The sequence below is a fragment of the Chaetodon auriga genome, chromosome 23 (assembly GCF_051107435.1).
Source record: "Chaetodon auriga isolate fChaAug3 chromosome 23, fChaAug3.hap1, whole genome shotgun sequence".
Classification (NCBI taxonomy): domain Eukaryota; kingdom Metazoa; phylum Chordata; class Actinopteri; order Chaetodontiformes; family Chaetodontidae; genus Chaetodon; species Chaetodon auriga.
In genome coordinates this window covers 17,597,267-17,615,700 of record NC_135096.1, presented here as the reverse complement: position 1 = coordinate 17,615,700, position 18,434 = coordinate 17,597,267, and the positions used below count along the sequence as shown (strand labels likewise).

The 18,434-nt window shown below is 48.1% G+C and overlaps 3 protein-coding genes across 4 annotated transcripts in view; all 3 read right to left on the bottom strand.

Annotated features, from left to right (window-relative positions):
* Positions 1–3,311: 3,311 nt before the first annotated feature.
* LOC143315981 (thymosin beta-12) lies at positions 3,312–5,653 on the bottom strand. Its single transcript, XM_076723625.1, has 3 exons — positions 5,517–5,653; positions 4,298–4,407; positions 3,312–4,203 (listed from the first exon to the last, which is right to left on the bottom strand). Exons 2-3 carry the CDS (start codon positions 4,395–4,397, stop codon positions 4,172–4,174), a joined length of 132 nt encoding a protein of 43 aa, XP_076579740.1. The 5' UTR covers positions 4,398–4,407; positions 5,517–5,653; the 3' UTR covers positions 3,312–4,171.
* Positions 5,654–6,416: 763 nt separating this feature from the next.
* LOC143315980 (ribose-phosphate pyrophosphokinase 2) lies at positions 6,417–13,865 on the bottom strand. The gene is made up of 7 exons (XM_076723624.1): positions 13,526–13,865; positions 10,869–11,052; positions 9,632–9,730; positions 9,044–9,168; positions 8,717–8,890; positions 8,369–8,528; positions 6,417–7,593 (listed from the first exon to the last, which is right to left on the bottom strand). The coding sequence occupies exons 1-7, from the start codon at positions 13,645–13,647 to the stop codon at positions 7,501–7,503; spliced, it is 957 nt and encodes a 318-aa protein (XP_076579739.1). The 5' UTR covers positions 13,648–13,865; the 3' UTR covers positions 6,417–7,500.
* Positions 13,866–14,692: 827 nt separating this feature from the next.
* LOC143315979 (histone deacetylase 4-like) overlaps positions 14,693–18,434 on the bottom strand; it is a 53,292-nt gene continuing 49,550 nt past the window's right edge. For both annotated transcript variants that reach the window (XM_076723622.1, XM_076723623.1), the window contains one exon: positions 14,693–17,898. In XM_076723622.1, the coding sequence (XP_076579737.1) occupies positions 17,859–17,898 (40 nt within the window). In that variant the 3' untranslated portion in view covers positions 14,693–17,858. The remainder of the gene's footprint in view (positions 17,899–18,434) is intronic.

Sequence of the window (18,434 nt, the reverse complement as noted above, 5' to 3'; positions counted from 1 at the left end):
AGTTAGTGTGTGAGTCCAGGATCAGCGTGCACAGAACAGTGTTAGGAACGAGTACTAAAAAGCCAGTTTCCCAGTGACCTTTCTACGATCCACACGCTAACATACTTATCTGTTTCGTTTCATGGTGTTATTTCAGTGTTTCATATTAGGCTGTAAATGCGTCGCCACCATAACTCAAGGAAATCCCCTGCTGTAAAAAAAGAAAGAAACATCAGGAAACATCACAGAAAGGAAACATCTTTCAGGGCTAACAGACAGAAATGTTAACGTGCAGCATTGCAGCAGTCCAGTGAAAAATCTCCAGATTTTGAAGGATTCTGCTTTCAAAAAACACATTGTCTGTGTCTCACAGCTGAAAACAGGTTTCTCTCAGTCTGTGAAACGCTGACGTCCTGGAGATACGTGGTTTTCACCAGACAATGTTGGCATGTAAAAACTACATAATCACATGACCGCTTCTGTCCCTCTGGAGCTTCCATACTGCACTCACTGGATTGTGCACGTTGGAAAACATTACAGAATCCTGTTATCTGAAAATCCCCCTAACGAATCACTCCTTTGCTTGTGGTTCAGTTTCATCCATGTCGCGATGTGCGAGTCCCTGAGTTCTGCACTGAATTACACTCTGAGGTCACATCCTGTGAGTCAACACACACGCGGCCCTCGGCCCTCCAAACATGGCTGCCCATACCTCACAAGGCTTGTCATTGTCGCCTGTCGTCAAAAAGCACCGGTGGTGAGTATTTGTGTCCGATGACATCTAACCCGGCAGCACAGAAGGAACACGCGCTGCGTATCTGCAGGGCGCGGCTGAACCTCCCTTCATATGTCTCGCCGCCACAGACAGTCTTCAGAGACACGATCTGGACAGGAAGACATAATGATGACACAAGCAAGCAGCCTAAAACACCGTTTTCCTGTTTGGTCCCTCTGTTTGTACCTCTGCAGTCAAACAAACAGTGGACATTTCTGAAAGCTAGCGGTCAGGTGTGAACACGCGGTCGATGGCGCGCTCATCACGCTTCACTGGCAGAGTAAATGCAGCCCCTGGGCGGGTTGTTGCCATGGAAATCCACAGCAGAGGCTGTGTTTGTCTCTGCCAGCCAGTGACAGAAAGATAATGGACTCTGTGGAAAAGCAGCCGGTACCTGCAGATCATATGTAACACAGATAAGAGGAGAACGCTGGTGAACGAGCCACGCTGACATGTGGCTGTTGATTTCTCTGCTCTCCAACAACGGAGGCTGCGAGCTGAGCGAGGCTGCGGCCACGCCGGCAGCACGGCGAGGTGAATGTTAGCATGCTGATGTTCAGCAGGTGTGACGTTGACCAAGTTTATCATCTTAGCTTAGCACAGTATGTGAGCATGCTCAGCGTTGCTACTTAACACTGAATGCCAAGTACTAGTACTGCTAATATTAGCTTATTGACGCATCTTTGCATCAATTCACGTCTCCCCTGTTGACTTTGTTGCACCGTGCCTAAAATTCACTTGGCGCTATGAACTGACCCGCATTTCCACCCATGAAGCCACAGCGCTAACGTGGCTGCAAACATCTAGTTCATCGTTCACGACAGGCAGAGACAACACAACCCCACAGTGCTGCAGCCTGCACACGGTTCTTCAGTGAAGGCACCTGTGCTCCCAGCAAGCGTCAGCCCCCGTTCATAAGGCCGGTTTCAAAGACATGTCTTCAGTGGGGACAAAAGGCTGCAGGAGACAGATGGTCAAATTTGTCTAAACACAGACAACAGAGCAGAATGTGCTGAGTTCATAATCTCCTGAGTATCCCAAGCACAGCACCGGGTCAGGTTTAATGAGGAGCGCCTGGCGGAGAGAAACAGGCTCCGCGAGGATAACAAGCATCCGACGGCCGGCACCAGGAAGTGACTCAGCAGCAGCTGTTGCCATGGGTTACCAGGCAGGACACCCATGGGACTTCAACAGGCTTGCTGCTGACACATCTGAGCCCACCGCCACCCCTCCCTCCGCAGCGGCTCCACCCCATCTGCTGCTCCACCTTAAATCCTCCATCACTTTCTCAGGGAGCCCTGACGGAGGCCTGCGTGGAGCCGTGCAGCGTGCAGAGGGGAGGCAGGGGGAGAAACGGGAGACGGGAGGTGTTAATCCCATCTGAGCGAGGACCTGCGAGGCTTTGGCCTAGTCCTCCTGCGCTAACCCACTAACCTCCACATCCACCCCTCCTCCTCCTCCACGCAGATTAATGCCTTATTAAGAGCAACTGACTTAACATCAATCCACTTACACTAACGTGAGATTTGCGGACTATTACGTGGCCTGTGATCAATCTCCCCATCGGCCCGGGAAGTAACAGCAGAGAAGATAACGGTTTGTCTCTGCTCCGTAAATACGGTGTTCATCCACCTGCAAGACACGGGTTAAATACTGGAACACAGGTGCACCTGACTGGCTTAGAAATGTCGATTTACGCGATGACACTGCTGAGAGGGATTTCCTCCCTCAAAGCTCCGTCCAGTCAATCAAACAAAAGCAGGCACCATCACATACAGCACCTACTGCGATGCATGCCGTTTACAGGAAACGTCAGCGATGTCATGCTAATGACATTAAGGCTTTGTAGGCGGTGGCTAATTTAGGACCAAGGCAGTTTAGGACGAACGGCTGAGTAAATCTCCCGCTGAGGCGACACCCTGTACTCTGGGTCAGGGCACATAAGCCAGCGCTCACCAACGCATCAGGGCAGATAATAGATGGAACAGAACAGGGTACCACACACACACACACACTCACACACTCATCCAGTATCATGCATTTACATTGCATTAAATAACCCTCACTGCCTTCAGCTGTGTTCAGTAACGATCCTCGCTCCTCAGTCGGCAGGGTCTACTTCCTGGATTGCAGCACTTTTCTGCTGCATGGCTCGAGCTCCTCTGCAATAATCACTGATCATAACCTCCTGAGGAAAAGACCTTCGTGACAGGTGGTCTAACGAGTAGCTTTCCTTTCCCTGCCTCTCTCCACACACACACACACACACACACACACACACACACACACGGATACAAACTTCATCTCCTGTGCTGGTAAATCCCTGCAGGCCTCACTGTGGAGAAGTTTAAGCCTTTCAATAGTGCACAGCCTCATCCCTTAAGTAACGCTAAAGGATTGTTTGGCATCTAAGGAGTGCGAGAGAGTGAAAAGTGGGTTAGAATAAGACCAATGTAGGGAAACGTTTACGAGTGTCAGTGTAGATCTGAGTGAAGACTGTGACGAAGGTGCGGCAGTGTGTGTGATGAAGGTGTGTCTGAAGAAGCACCCGCAGCAGTTCTTTAGTAACAAATTCTTTTTTATTACAACATTTCACGGTTTTCCATTTCTCGTAATGGTTTGTGGCAGAGTGACATGACTGCTGGAAATCCAAAGAATTTTTGATCTACGGTCGAAAGCGAACACATGGAATCGATTACCAGATTTTTTTTTTTCCTTTTCCTCACTGGAGATCATTCAAAGACAGATTGCGACACAAAAGCTATCCCGAATCACTCGTTACAATTTAACCGTAAATAAGGTCCATTTGAGCATCTCCCACATCTAGATGGAATCCGTTACACTTTTTTATCCTTGTGTACATACAAAAGAAAAAAACAATGTGACAGACAACAGTATCAATTTTTGGGGCATTTACATTTTGGCCAGCGTACAAACAAAGTTGTGCATTTCCGAAAATTAGAAGACAAAAAATAAACAATAAAAAAAGCTTGACGCCTCAGCTTTGGCGCAAAAGCAGCCACACAGGAAGTTGGGTGTCGGTGGCGAGGCGATGATGAGCTTCCTGGGACGCGGGCCACGCCCTCGTCCCGTCGCTGCTGCACACAGATGTTGGTGGTTAAAGGTCGAAGAAGAGACGTGCACCTTCTGCAGCACCCCCCCGCCCCCCCACCTCAGACAGATTCATCCCCCCTGACAGAACGACGAGCATGAAGGTGGTTAAGGTGGCGCTTGTTGAGGGGACGGGGGCCGGCCGCCCTGGCGAAGGCGTCATCCGTCCGCAGGCTGTGCAGCTTGGTTATTGTTGTCGTTTCATATTTTCGGTTACAAGGTTATACAGCTAAAAGAAGTGACTGAAAACAAGGCAATGCGGGAGGAGGGGGGAGGGTGTACAGTGCATGACGGGAGGGAAGAGCTTCACGACGTGACCGCCTTCTCCTGTTCGATGGCTGTGGAGGGAAGACAGGAGAGGAGAGGTGAGATTCCCACTCAGGAGCTGGACAGTGAATGCAGCAGTTAAAGATGGAGGACTTTGAGCCTTACTTTCTTTTGTGGGCAGGGGATTCTTCTCCTGCGTCTCTGTCTTCTTCAGCTTGGACTTGTCGAAGCTGGTCACCTCTGAAATGTCGGGCTTGTCGCTCATTGTTGCAGATCTGGAGGATCAGAAAGGAAAAAGACAGTTCAATACCAGCCAGAAGGATAAAGGACAGGTGTGTGGCACCTATAAGCCTCTGCAGGAAACACATATATCTAATGTATGCATGCGTTTATTATATATATATATTTTAAAGGCATAAAGCACCAGAGCACGTGGTCAGTCGAAGGGCGTTGCCTAAATCTCAGTGGCCAAAAATCGGCTGTTCAGTTTTAACTACATGCGCAACCGCAGACTTCGCCCTGTAATGCGCGTGGCCGGGTCCGCCTTCTTTTGTTCGCCCGCGGCTCTGCCCAGCGTGATTTGACTGCCATCCATCCCGTTATCCAACACACAGCCCGGGATGCTGCACACAGGGGACGGGCTGCTCCAGACAATGAAGCCAGTCCGAGGCGTTCAGGGCATTTACATAACAAAAGGAGTTCCCATGCTGGGCAGAGCCGGAGGAAAAATGTGGAAAAAAAAAAAAAAAAAGGACAACGCGCGCATGCTTGTGTGTAAATGCTCTTAAAAAAAGGAATAAGAATAAAAATGGTTTTATTCTAGAGGGAAAATACTGAGAGTCCACGCAGGGGCTTCCCACGTAGACGCTGTGCAACATCCGCAAATTCACTGGTCACGTACTTCTCCCCTTGGGGTGCAATCTGAAGGAACCACCGCCCAGATCGGCATTGTGCACCTTCCTCTGGCTCTCCAAATCCACGTTCACCTCCACAATGTCAGAATGGGCTCACATACCCAGCGGGCGTGTTCGCAGCCCGAAAACGCGCCGTGGACGCGTTCAAGCATCATTTTATCATCGCGACCGGGCGCGTGCAGCTCGCCCGCAGACGCCAACAAAGGAAATGGACTCATAAGCGTGAATGTGTGCGCTCAAGACAAAGACATAGCACAAAAACCTGCCCTGCTGTCACATCACACCCTGTTCTGACTTATTAAAATGCCAAAACGAGCTGCTTTCGCCCAAAAACAGCATTATCTGATCTTTTGCGCCTCTTTTCTATTTGGCACATTTTGTCCGCACACTCCTCACATTAATCTCAGTTTCTTCTAGCTGCAGACAATGAAGCTCAAACAGCAGAAATTCTGAGCTGAATGGGGTCTTACCGAAGAGTCGGCTGGCGGCTGGAAGGTCTCTGGTCAGTGCGTTGCAGCAGTAGTGGCGCGTCTTTGCGCAAGCATTAGTTATAGTCAGAAATATGCTAATGACATGACATCACCAGCTCCCATCCTGCGTATCCCCCTGCTGGAGAGACACAAACCTCCATCCTCAATCTGAGACCAAAGCCCTGAGAGGAGCCTCATATCAGCCACCAGCTCCCACAGTGAAACATGGAAATAAAAGTGTTTATGTGCGCGCGGCAGGGAGGCCACGCGGAGCTGAGAGCGACGTCTCTCTGATCGGGGTGATGTCAGCGTGCTCTTCCTGCACGTCTGCTCACAAAAAGACCTGTTTGGTGAAAAGACGCGTTTATTCGGCTGCGTTCGGTGTCAAATATGTCACCTCCACGGCTCCTTAACGCTCATGACTTCGAGCCGCTTTGGCTGCGCATTCGTGTGGAAATGTCGCCCCCTGGCGGCGGTTTAAGGTTCACCCGCTCGAAGTCTCAGCAGATGAACTTTCAACTGTCACGTGTTCAGATTCACATTAAAGATGATTTGTCCAACTGCTGCAGAATTATTCTTACAGTTTAACTTAGCCATCCAAAACACTGAATCTGTGCTGGCTTGGGTGTGCCGCAGCTGACCGTGACCTTTGACCTCAGATGAGTCGAGCTGCTGATTCATTAATGGAGGATTTATTCAGACTCTTTGAGCCTCGAGCAGCTATTCAAATGAAACCACATGAAAGGTTCAAAGGCCAAACAACCGACACACGAGCTCAATGGAAAATTTGAGACCAGGAACTGGAGCGTAAAGCAGCTGACGATGAAGCACTTATCAGTGATGCTTCCTTATTGAGTTGCATTATGGGAAGTGTAGGAAGGAGTGACAAGCCGGAGCCTCTGTAAGCCATTGTCAAAGCTTTATTGTCAAAGAAACAGCTTGAAGTGTTACATATAATAAAAAAAATTAACTCTCATCAAACTTTTTTTCATTTTTATTTTTTTAAGTCCACCGAGAGGCAAACGGTGAGACCTGCCTCAGAGGAGCTAAAGTGACCCATCACAGCTGTGAATTACGGTGAAGTCTTGACACGGCGTTCAAGCTCTGGGCTCAGTCTGTTTTCGTGACCTTTTGGAACATGGGCTCAGCGCCCACTAACCTCGCACTCCACACTTCTGATCCACATCAGGCCCCTCAGACAGTTTGGAAAGTCGTCGCTACGCCTCCTAGCATTGATGCTGGAGGTTAACAGCAGCTTATTTTGGGGACGCTGCGCAGGTGCAGTGCATCAGCACATTCAGGAGGCTCATGAGAAGAGGTGAGTAAATTAAGCGTGATCTCTGATCTGACTCCTGCTCGTGTCTGCGGTCACGGCCACACATTCTCCAGTCGTGGTGCAGCTTTGAAAGCACCGCCTGCCGCCTGATGATGGCGCTATGTGTAAACTCAAGCATCTCAAGCGTTACAGCATCAGCTGGTTAAGGGTTAGGCTCTGTTACTTCAATACTTTCAGCAGCTGTTAAGGCAAACACTTGAGGGGGCAACGGTGTCGGTTTTCACATTTTTTATTGCTAAGGGCCAGAATGTTTCTAATCACATGACACAGTGGAATGCCTCGTTTAAAGTGAGATCAATACGTGGTACAAATAACACATCATGTTACAGAACGGCCCTTCGGTTAAAGTGGAGGCCGGGCCTCGGCTGCTCGAGGTCGGCAAGCAGAAAACAAAAGAAAAGAGTAAAAAGAAAGAGAGAAATGCTCATAAATACAAACTTGGTCTTCAGAGACGGAGGGGACACTTCGTCTCCTGGGTGAAAAGGTCGAGGACGATGATGTGTGGGCGTGACCTTGAACAGTCACAAGGGGTCAGCCAAAAACCATCAGGCCTTTCTGGAGCCTTTCTGGAGGTGTACAGCCTGATGGCGGCGAGGAGAGGGCCGGGGAGGGTGGGGAGTGGGGGGGGGGGGTCGCCCTCTGTCTGCTTTACAAGGGTACGTGGCTGAAGAGGTAGGACACGGACTCGCCGTTGTGGGTTCTCCTGATCGCCTCCGCCAGAATCATGGAGATGTCGATGACCTGGAGGAAGCGGCGACATGTGAAACCAATAAAACTACTTCTCTTATTTCTATTCTGCACACCTGAGGCCTGCATGACCCCCCGCCTGGAAGAGGGACCCCTCCTCTGCTGCTCTAGGCAGAGAAAAGGTCATCTGACTTCCTGCGAGTTTAAACATGTTCTGCAAAAGATACAAGAAGTTCTGGAAAACACCCGCAACGCGCTTCCCTTGAAGTGTGACTCGCCGTGTTTACCAGCCGCGTATGACTGATCAGGACTCCAGATCCAGATCACATGTTAGCACCAGATGTAAACGAGCTCGGCTGTTTGGGAACTGAGAAAGAACGCGTCAGAAATCTGAACTCAGGTCTGTGAACTGCTGTGACTTTAAACGAAACCATAAAGAGAGAACTGACCAAGCTCAACCTCTTCCTATCTCTGCTCTCATTATTACATTTTGTAACAGTTTCAGGACACAGAGGTTCATCGACTGAACACGTTTGTGTTTGAGGAGGCTTCACTGAAGCGCGGTGAAAAGGCTCAAAGTCCTGAAACTGACGTGTTGAATGTTGGACATCTGGTGTTTTTCTGTCAAGTTATCGTGCATCCAAACGCTGCGTGAGCTGTCGGCTCTATCACCTCTACAACTAGCTCCAGTTAGCTCCAGTTAGCTCCAGTTAGCTCCTCTCAGATGACGTAACGTTTTAAGTAACAGCGACCAAAACCTGCATTACAAATCTAAGGTTGAGCCTTATCCTGCATGAGAACTTGACGAGTGACCCGGTGTGCTGCGTACCTGTATTTTCGGGCATGCCTTCATCTTCTCCTCCTGTGGGATGGTGTTGGTCACCACCACGGCCTCAAACGGGGCGCTGTTGATGCGAGAGATGGCCGGACCGGAGAAAATGCCATGTGTGAGGATGGCGTAGACCTTTACAGCGCCGGCGTCAATCAGCCTGAAAGCAGAGGCAACAACTGTAAACGACTTGTCTCGGCGACGCCGTCAGCAGACCAAAGGTGCTGCAGCATCACATTAAAGCATCAGTTCAACATCAACATGCAGAAGTCTGCACACAAATCTAAGTTCAGGCGAGAGCTTCATTTCTACAATCCTCTCACAGACGACGGCGTAAAGAGCACTGACTTGTCGGCAGCGTGGCAGATGGTGCCACACGTGTCGGCCATGTCGTCCACCAGGATGGCCACGCGGTCCTTGACGTCGCCCACCAGCACCATGCGGTCCACTTCATTGGCCTTCTTCCTCTCTTTATGGATGAGGGCGAAGTCCACGTTCAGACGGTCTGCGATGGACGTCACGCTGGACGAAGAACGGGAAGACAGACGCGTTAAACACGGACTAAACCTCTGACTGCTCGTCCAGCTTTTACTGCAATCCTCTCGATGTGAAACCTGCAAATAAAACATCATCCAAAGACGTTTGTGCACATCAGCGAGGTCCCTGCAGTCGTACCGTTTCGCTCCGCCAGCGTCTGGAGACACGATGATACAGTTTTTCCACTCGGGGATGTTTTCTCTGATCCACTGCAGGACAGCAGGCTCTGCGTAAAGGTTGTCTACAGCGATGTCGAAAAAGCCCTGAAAAAAAGACAAAAAGACAAAAATGATTCCATGAACAATGACAGCAGCTAATAGACTAAATTTTAGGTTTCAACAAAAGTCAGGCCAGGAAACACAAACACACACGAACACACAAATACAGAGATCAGCTGTCAGACTGAGAGCCGCCGGAGGAGAAACGCTAACTCTACTACATCAACTGTTACTCAGCTAGTCGTAGCATTGTCCATCGGTGCATCTGTTGAAGCTACACTAAGCTAAGCTAAGCTACGCTAAGCGACGCTGGCAGTCAGTGAAGGCGGGGACTCACAGGGACACAGTCTGGGTCTGAATGTCTTTTACTTTGTTTGCATGTTCAAGCTAAAACAGGATGTCAAGCTGCTCATAAGTGGACATTTACCTGGTAGATTTAGCCACAGACAAAAACAGGGCTAACACTGAACTTACGTCAACGCTTTGTGGTAAAACCCTGCGTACTGACCTGGATCTGTGAGGCATGGAGGTCCATGGTGATGATGTGGTCGGCGCCGGCCACGGACAACATGTTCGCCACCAGCTTGGCTGATATGGGCGCTCGACTCTGGGACAAGCATCAAGACACAGTCGCTTGAGGTGAGTCAAAATCATTACAGGTGAGCTTGTGCTGCATTTCAGAGTTGGCATGAAGTTTGCAGCTGCGACCTTTCCCTTATGGTCACTTTAAAAATCACGACCTTCCTGCAGCCACGGGCTCGTTCACTCAAGAACAGCTAACGCCGTGTGCACGTCCGACACCGAGCAGCAGGGCTTGTTGACAAAACACTCGACTACCTGGAGACGGTGGCCGAGCTGCGTGCGAGCTCGCAGGAAACGGCGAGTTCGGACTGATTAGTGATCCATTTGAAACACATTACGCAGCGCGCTGCTCGTTCACAGTGAACTCAAGGGACCCGAGTGCAGTTTCAGCCTCATTTTTCACACAGAAATCCCACTTTGAGTGTGTTTAAGTGGGCTTAAATGTGCTTTGCGTTTCCAAATAAACAGTCCCGCGGGAAGTCTGCAGGCGGCACATCTTCTGACGAACGTGTGGACGAGTGTGTGCAGAGCTCTGACCCTCACGTGTGACTGAATACCTGCTGCACATGTTGCTTCGTACAAGAGCTGATTTGCTGTTGCAGCGACATCAACAACTGAGGCAACACAAGATAATGATTTACAAGATAAGCAGTCTGCGTGAACCAGTTTCTCAGCCTGCTGCAAAGCCTGTTGAGGCAATTTCTGATTCTTCTGAGAGCTGCGAACGGCTCAAACTCCTCGACTGTGACAACTCACTTCAATATATTACACAGTGTTAGTTGAGATGCAAACCTGCTGTGCTGCAGGAGGAACACTTAGCACTTCTTCCCAGTGCATAAACTTTAAACATGAGTAGACTTATGTAGTTAGAAGGAGATTTTCTATTATTTATAAACTGCAGAGAAAGGCTCCACGGGGTTTCCACAGCTCTGCTTATGCATTAAATTAAATACTTATGAGACAACATGCTGTAATAATCACTTCCTGATTTATTCACCACAATAAAAGGTCATAGTTGGAGGAGGCGTAGCTGACTTCAGTCGATGTTGTACGTGTTGTCGCAGCATCTTTATAAAGAGGCACCGGAGGTGCAGATGTAATGGGACGGGACAGTTTGACTGTTAAGCCACTGGGTTCATGAGTGATGGTTTGTGTGCGTCTACCTTGTCCTTCTTGTCCTGCCGGGCGTAGGGGAAGCAGGGGATGACGGCGGTGACGCGGGACGAGGAGGCGATCTTGCAGGCGTTGATCATGATTAGCAGCTCCATCAGGTTGTCGTTAATTTCGCCGCAGCCGCTCTGCACGATGTACACATCCTCGCCGCGCACGCTCTCCCCGATTTCCACGCTGTTTGGACGACAGAAGGGAAACACGGCGGCTTTAGGAGTCAAACATTTCAGGCTGAGGAGAGAAGTTACTTTAGACTTTGACCGTCTCATGCAGCAGTACGAACAATCTTCTCCAGATTAAAACGACAGTTTATCACGAAGCTCCAATCATACGTTTACGAGCGCTGACTCTGTATGAAGTTATGCATTACACAGCTGCCTTTGAATGTTCAGAGACAAGTTCAGACCGAGTCCCTTCACTCGTGAGCACATTCAGAAAAGGACTAGTATAAACTAAGCCAGCAGGTACAAACACTGTCACACGCACTGAAGCCGGAGCCGGCAGCATGTGTGTGTGAAACATTCCTCAGCGGGACATGATCAGGTCCTCCCCCGCCTCCGTCATGTGACCGGCGGACATGAACAGTTGTAAAGGGCGAGCGTCTGTGCAGTCACAAGTTTCTTTTAAAGAGAGGCCAGCACTGAGAGATCAGCCAGAGTCCGTCTGCAGAGGAGGTGAATCACACTGTTTAATGTTACAGCGAGCTTGAACTGTCAGGCTCAAAATGCAAGATTTGGCATCATCATCGGTCGATACACTACTGTGCATCCCAGAAAAAAAATGTGATGTCTGATGCTGAGATTCGATTCCCAGAGATCTGCTCCCCGTGGTCGGTCCTTGACCCCCGCATGGCGCCTGGCAAACCTGTGTCGGAGCTGTGAGAAGAGCTGTTATTAGTGCACCGTTCTCACCTCCCTGTTGGTCTGCGAGGATGAGAAAATAATCTTTGTTTTGCAACCTGTGTCGTCCAAACAGCTGCGTTCCCTAGAGAGAAACCTCAGCGTGGATAATCAGAGTTTTCCTGGGATTTTAGAGCTGTGGGTGGAAACATCGCCAGCAGAAAGGGTCTTACAGGGGATAAAGGGGTCAGGACACCTTAACAGGCATCGAGCGTGTTTAATGGAGGAAAGCATTGTGTTGGAAATCACTCTTAAGTTCTCATGAAAAGGACAGATTACACTAAACAACATACTGCATGCGGTGCAGTGGATGCTTTTATCCAGAGTGCATTACAATAGAGAGTGTGCATGAGTGAGTGACCCCGGCAGAAACACATTAGAGCAGCGCTCGGCTTGAATCAAAGAGAGTAACATGCATGTACAAATACACGCAAATACATGCTGAATGAGTACAGGTCAACAAAGTCAAGGAAACAGGCCGTCATGAAGCCAAAGGGTCATCCTGCAGAAGGTTCACACGAGCTGCAGGAGCTTCACTAAGTCTGTTTAAGGCCCAGGCAGCAAATCAGACAGTACAGGTGGAAAGAAAAGTCCTTTGTGATGCTAATATTAAAAGAGTTTAGCTGTTAGCTCCGCCTGTGATTCAACTAATGGTCAGCTTAGCTTTGGAAATTAGCGCAAATGAACTGCATGTGACTTAAGCACTGGTGGGATAACTAGCTGAACAGGCATAATGTGAGCTACCTATTAATAAAAAAAAAAAAAAAAAAGACTTTTATTTAACTGGAGATGTGCTGCAAGTTATTTCGAAACAACACTGGACATCTGATACCTCTGTCTAAGTGACTGCTAACAGCTCAGAGCCAGTTATCGTCTTTAGTTAGCCAGCTAATGGAAATCCATGTTTAATGACAGTTGGATAGCCAGCATCCATTACCGGACACACTCTTCCCCAGCATACTATGCTTCTTAAAACAGTAACACTTAAACCACAGTGTTTAATCGGGTGTACTAACACTTATTTGATTTCCATCCACGGGTTTCACTGCTATAGCTAGCTAACACTATCCGGCTAGCTTAGCTAGGTGAGGGCGTTAAGGGGTTACGTCAAATTTTGTCCACCCGTAGAAATCTGTTCCCGCTTTGAAACTACCAACTTTCCAGCTCATTTTGAACAAGCAGCTACCTCTCCTCAAACACGGGGTTAATCTGCATGGTTAAGACTAACAGAATCGGCTCGAGGGAACACTTTGCAATCGCAACACGTAGTAAATTTGGCCCAACACTTTGAGCCTCCTCTCACATGGGAAAGAGGCAACTTTAGCGTGGTTAGCATGATACGCAGCGCACGAACTGTGACGTTGCGTAATTCCACTACTTCCCTTGTTCTGTCAGTCTGGTTCATTTCAACGGTTCGACAAATCAGCCAGGTGTAACGATGAAAACCCCAATGAAACGAGCGAAGAGCTGGCTAAACTGTCCGATAAAGGACGTACTGATGTTAGCCTGCTAAACGCTTGCTAGCCTGGTGTGTTTACATGTGGCTAGTTAGTCACGTGTGGACATAACAGCGCTGCCCGCTGAATAGTAAACTATTGTTAGCTTCAAGCTAACGCACCCACATGTGGCACCGAGGCTGGGGCAACATGAGCAGCTAAACCATGAAAAACACCCGCATCACGCTTTAAGTGTGCAGCTGTCAGGAGCCAACAGGACACGCAGCGTCGTATGAGCGCTAAAAATGTACTCGCCATGTCTCCTGGTTGCTGAATTTCTTCGTTATCACTTTCCCCAGCTCCAGTCCCAGCCGATCAGCCACCTTCTGGGACAGGTCGTGGTGAGAGCTCCCGCTAAAAAGCACGATGTTCGGCATGTCCGAGGCCCCGCTGCGGCTCGCTCAACAACAACAGGAAAGAAAGAGGAGCGAAAAGGAAAAAGTCCGACACGTCTCCCCTCTGGAGGGTGGTGAAAATGGGAAAATGATTCGCTAATGTTGCAGCCTTTGCATCGCAGTGTTGTGGCGGTGGGGGCTGTGCGCGGAGAGGAAATATCAGGTCAGTGTTTGCACGGTGAAGGAAGTGCCCTCTCCTCATTGGACGGCGGAGCAGTCCACGGACACATGAGCACCGACTGAGCCGCTGCTGTTTACCAAACACACACAGGCGTATTTCTAATATAATCAGACTATTAACTGTTTAAAATCCGCTTTTTAATTGTTCCCAGCTTCCTTTATGCTGGCTTTCTTAGTCTTTTGTGATGCCTTCTATTTGGACACTTGGTGAAACAAAACCAGCTGCTTAAGTATTCCAACTTCTGCACAATAAAAAGGAGATTTTTCACCATTTTTGGAGGCCGAATAGTTTGTGATTTGAGGGGGAGGTCACCTGACAGCGGCTGCTTTGGACTTTGACTCGATCCGGCACGCACACTTGTGATATTGGTTCTTGTAATTAGATTTTCCACTCAGGGTGAAGTCAGCTGAGACTGCACGCCTCCCGTGTTGTCTTCAGTGGGGACATGCTCTCTGCCATCACTGCTGTCACGCGCCGGCCAGCTCATTCACCGTCCTCACGTCCAGAAGCTCCTGCAAGAGCTTCACATGTGAAGGGTTCACCTCCAGATGATCTCCACCTGGACTTTGAACAGTCAGAAAGAAAATGCCTCATCGGACAGATAATCTTCAATTCTGCCATCCGGTGAGGGATGAAGAAGAGATAACACACTTTAAATGTCTCCACAGCTGATAAGACAGTCTCTGTGAACGCTGTGTGTGTGCGCTGAATTGATTTTGTCTAGACAGCCTGTTATTGATCTGAAATAATGTTGAAATGGTGCCAAAAGTTCCCCAATCCTGACCCTTTCTTTTAACCCTTGGACAGACGTCTTCATGCAAAAAAAAAACCCACAACCACAAATTCTTGTATTTTTCAGAAATATATTTTATAGATGATGTCAGAGATGAAATGTCCAAAGCGTAGGTCCCAAAGAAAGATAACATTTTTCATCAATAGAGACAAACAACAAACAAAAAATAACTTTTTATCCATTTACATGTAAACCGAGAATTGCTCTTGAGCCACAGTGGTTATATATAGAACTGGCCGAGGTGGGTGTGACAATCAGACGACGATGCCCTTAAATCAAACCGAGATCCGTCTCTTCTCTACCGCTCGAAGGTCTGTGAAAGAGGAACGTTCTTTGGGAGAGTCTTTGTAAGGTGTGAATGTAGCAGAGGTTTGGCAGAGCGTGTTTCTCTTTAGCACAGTCCATACATGTCCTAAGTGCTGAGTCATGTTAAAATCACGTCTTGGAAACGATATTCAATAAGAACAATATCAAATGTTTCTCAGTGGAGTCATTTGGACAAAGTCTTCTGAATTGTTTGCACACCACAGAGGAAGAAACCCTCCCTGTCTGGTGCTCTTGGGAGTTGCCGTGGGAGGTTTTGTTTTTTATTTTTTTAAGTCCTCCAGTGTTCTTCTTCTATTGTGCAAATACATTTTTGTTACATAGACAAGCAGGCATGCTGACTCACAAACCATGCAAAGAGTTAAAGTTGGCGCGAGCAGACGGCAACAACCAAAGAGTAGTATTAAAAGTTTCTACAAAAGAAAGTCAAATTCACTAAAAAAAATGTTTAAAAAAGCCAAATTAAACGAGTAACAAGTGGAATGTTTTGTTAGACATGGAAAAGCATCAACTTAGGCTCAAATTTTACAGGTTTAGAAAATGATATCAACTGAAAATAAAGGTGATAATCGGCTTCGATCGCGTGTTTGACACGGCGGCGGACCGATGGGGTCAGTCCGAACGTGACGGGTTGGACTACTGGTGTCAGATCGGCTGAGGTGGAGCAGGAGGAGGGAAGGAGGAGGCACTGATGTTATGGATGACGGTGCAACACATGCTCACAAAGAGATCTTTAAACGACCCGCCGATGTTTTCCGCCCAAATCGCACCTTTTTCCCGCCCAGCCGAACTCGGCCCGCTACGTGAAACGGCCTGGAAAACCTCTTTTTGGACGTGTTGTCAGATCCGCACCCATGCACGAGAGGAAAACCTGTCAATTAGGCAACAAAGTGATCAAATGCTCAAAAGGTCAATTGCAGTGCCGTGTTATGATTTCACTTGAGGGCGAAACAGTGCAGTCGATGACACGTTAAATATGCTGCTTTTTTTTAAACTTCATGGAGTAATAGAGTACACCATACTGTTTGTCGCTCACAATATCATAGCTGTCATTAGTTAGAGTACATTTATAAATTTTCCATATACAAATCTCCTATAAACAGTACATGTTATAAATACACAATTGATGAAAATGCAGAAAGGCCGAGAGAGCCGAAGAAAGAAAGAAAGAAAGAAAGAAAGAAAGAAAGAAAGAAAGAAAGAAAGAACGTGTTGCTCCTTATTTTGATAAATACAAGAAAGAAAGGAAGTTCTGAAGTGACGATAGTACTACGTACGTGAACGGCAGCCCTATAACTATCCAGAAAACGGATAAAAACACAGAACAAAATCTATGGATGAAAAAGTTAGAAAAATAATCTTATACAATAGAAAATAAAAAGTGGACACGCTTACCAAACACACTTCTCGATATTGTAAATTGACAACTTGATGTGGAAATCATACATGTAGATACAAACAGGCAATACTCGATTACTGCCTCTCAAAATATATTCAATCCAATATACATGACTCATGTTTAGCTCACACTAGCAAACCAAGGTAGCTGCCAACCGGCAAAGCATGGGCGGCCGATCGGCGCACGCACAGAGCGTCACTTGATGTGTGAAGGATTAAATTAGTAAACATTGAACTGGGTATCGGGGCCTTATCTGAAAGGGCCAATACGAGTAGTGTTTGTCGACTTGCCAGCCAAGTGGAGTGAAAGTACTACTGTATATGCAAACTCATGCTTTGGCTTTTCTTGCTTGGCTTTCTCTTTTGGATAACATTCAGAAATCAAACGCCTGCTCTCTCTGCTCAATGCATGCTTCATGTGTTTACAGAGCAGTGACTTCAGTTAAAGGGAAGCTACATCAAAGGCTGAACCTTTTTCAGAGTTTTCCACCTAATTTCCTCGTCTGAAGGTCTCCATGTTTGCACCGTTTTTTTCTACTGAAGCTGGCAACTACCTTTACAAAGCGCCGTCTTTTTTACAGAAAAATAGATCCATCCAAAAGTAAAGTGAACTCTTCGAGAGAGGCTGTGAGAGACACAAATGTTGTCTTCGTCACGTTCCAAGTAAACATGCTGAAAGATTGTTTGCTTTATTTTTGTCATTCTCGTCCCCCGAAAAAGGACCGGAAACGCTCCGTCTCCCTCGCTCGCGCCGATTCCTCGGCGAGAAAAATCTTTTGACTTAAGGCAATCTTTTCCTGAACAATCCTGAATCCGGCTCACCAAGGCACTCCTCTCACGCGTCAACCGTCCCGACGACGGGCTGCTCCGGCGAGGCGACGCTCTCGTCGACAAATCTTTGCGAAAGCCTGCTCAAACTTCGGCCGACCAAAGCCCACAGTGAATGCATCTTGTAAAATAGTATCTCGGCTGCCGCGGTGCCCTCGTTTTGGCGGGAAAAATAGTTGAGAAAAGAGGAAAGAAACTCCCGCGCTGCGTTTGTCTGCTGTCCCTGGTGTCCAGACCGTGTCAGAAGGCAGCTGTGTAAAGCACCGTATGTTTCCGCTCCTCCGTGACGAGACCTGATCTCGCCCCAAACTCCAAATACGCTCGCCCGCTGCCTTGGTCACATGGTTAGCCGCTGTGGGCTAACGTGGGGGTGCGAAGACTGACAGAAAAAAATGAGTGTCTGAGCGAGCGCCGCCAAGCGACGTCGGTATGTCTAATTTTTTTTTTTTCCAATTCAGTCCTCCGTCTCCTGATTGGCTCCCTACTCTGAGGCTGAGCCCACCCCCTCTCCCTCGTTTTTGGCCGAAGGGCCGCCAATCAAGGTGACTGACGTGGTGAGTGGGGTTAGGGGGACTAAATGAAGGGATCAGTCGAGACTCTTCGCAGCTCAAAGAGGCGTTCTCCGGGGAGGTCAATGGTAACGGTGTGACACCCTCGTGTTTCCCTCCGTTACAGTGGTTCCTCCTCCTCCATGGGCTCCTCCTCCGGCCTGGTGGACAAACACACACACACACACACACACACACACACACACACACACACACACACACATTAAACCTCCGTTTCCTCGATTCGAGCAGTTGTTCAGTCTATAAAATGGTGAAAAACGTTGATCTCAAAGCCTAAAACGACGTCCTCAGATGATCAAAGATGTTCGGTTTACAGTCAAAGATATAAAATATTCACCTTCAAGAAGAATTTGGACTTTTGTTTCTTAAAAAAAAGCTTGCATTAATTCAACAGTTGATGATGGACTGCTGGTTGCAGCTCTGCTGTCATGTTCCCTGCAGAGCGGCTCCATGCAGATAACCTCCTGGCCCTCGTGGACTTGGGACTCACTCTGCTGCTCCAGTTACTCAGAAATGTTCCTCTCCTTGAAAACCTGTCAGCTGTTTCTGGGCCTCACATTTTTTGGGGGGTTTTGAGAGAAACTTTGAGCAGTTTTTTGTCAGGATGACTTTCTAACATCTGTCCAGGCGTCCAGCTGAAAGCTCTGCTGTTCTAAAGTAATGTTTGTACAGTAAT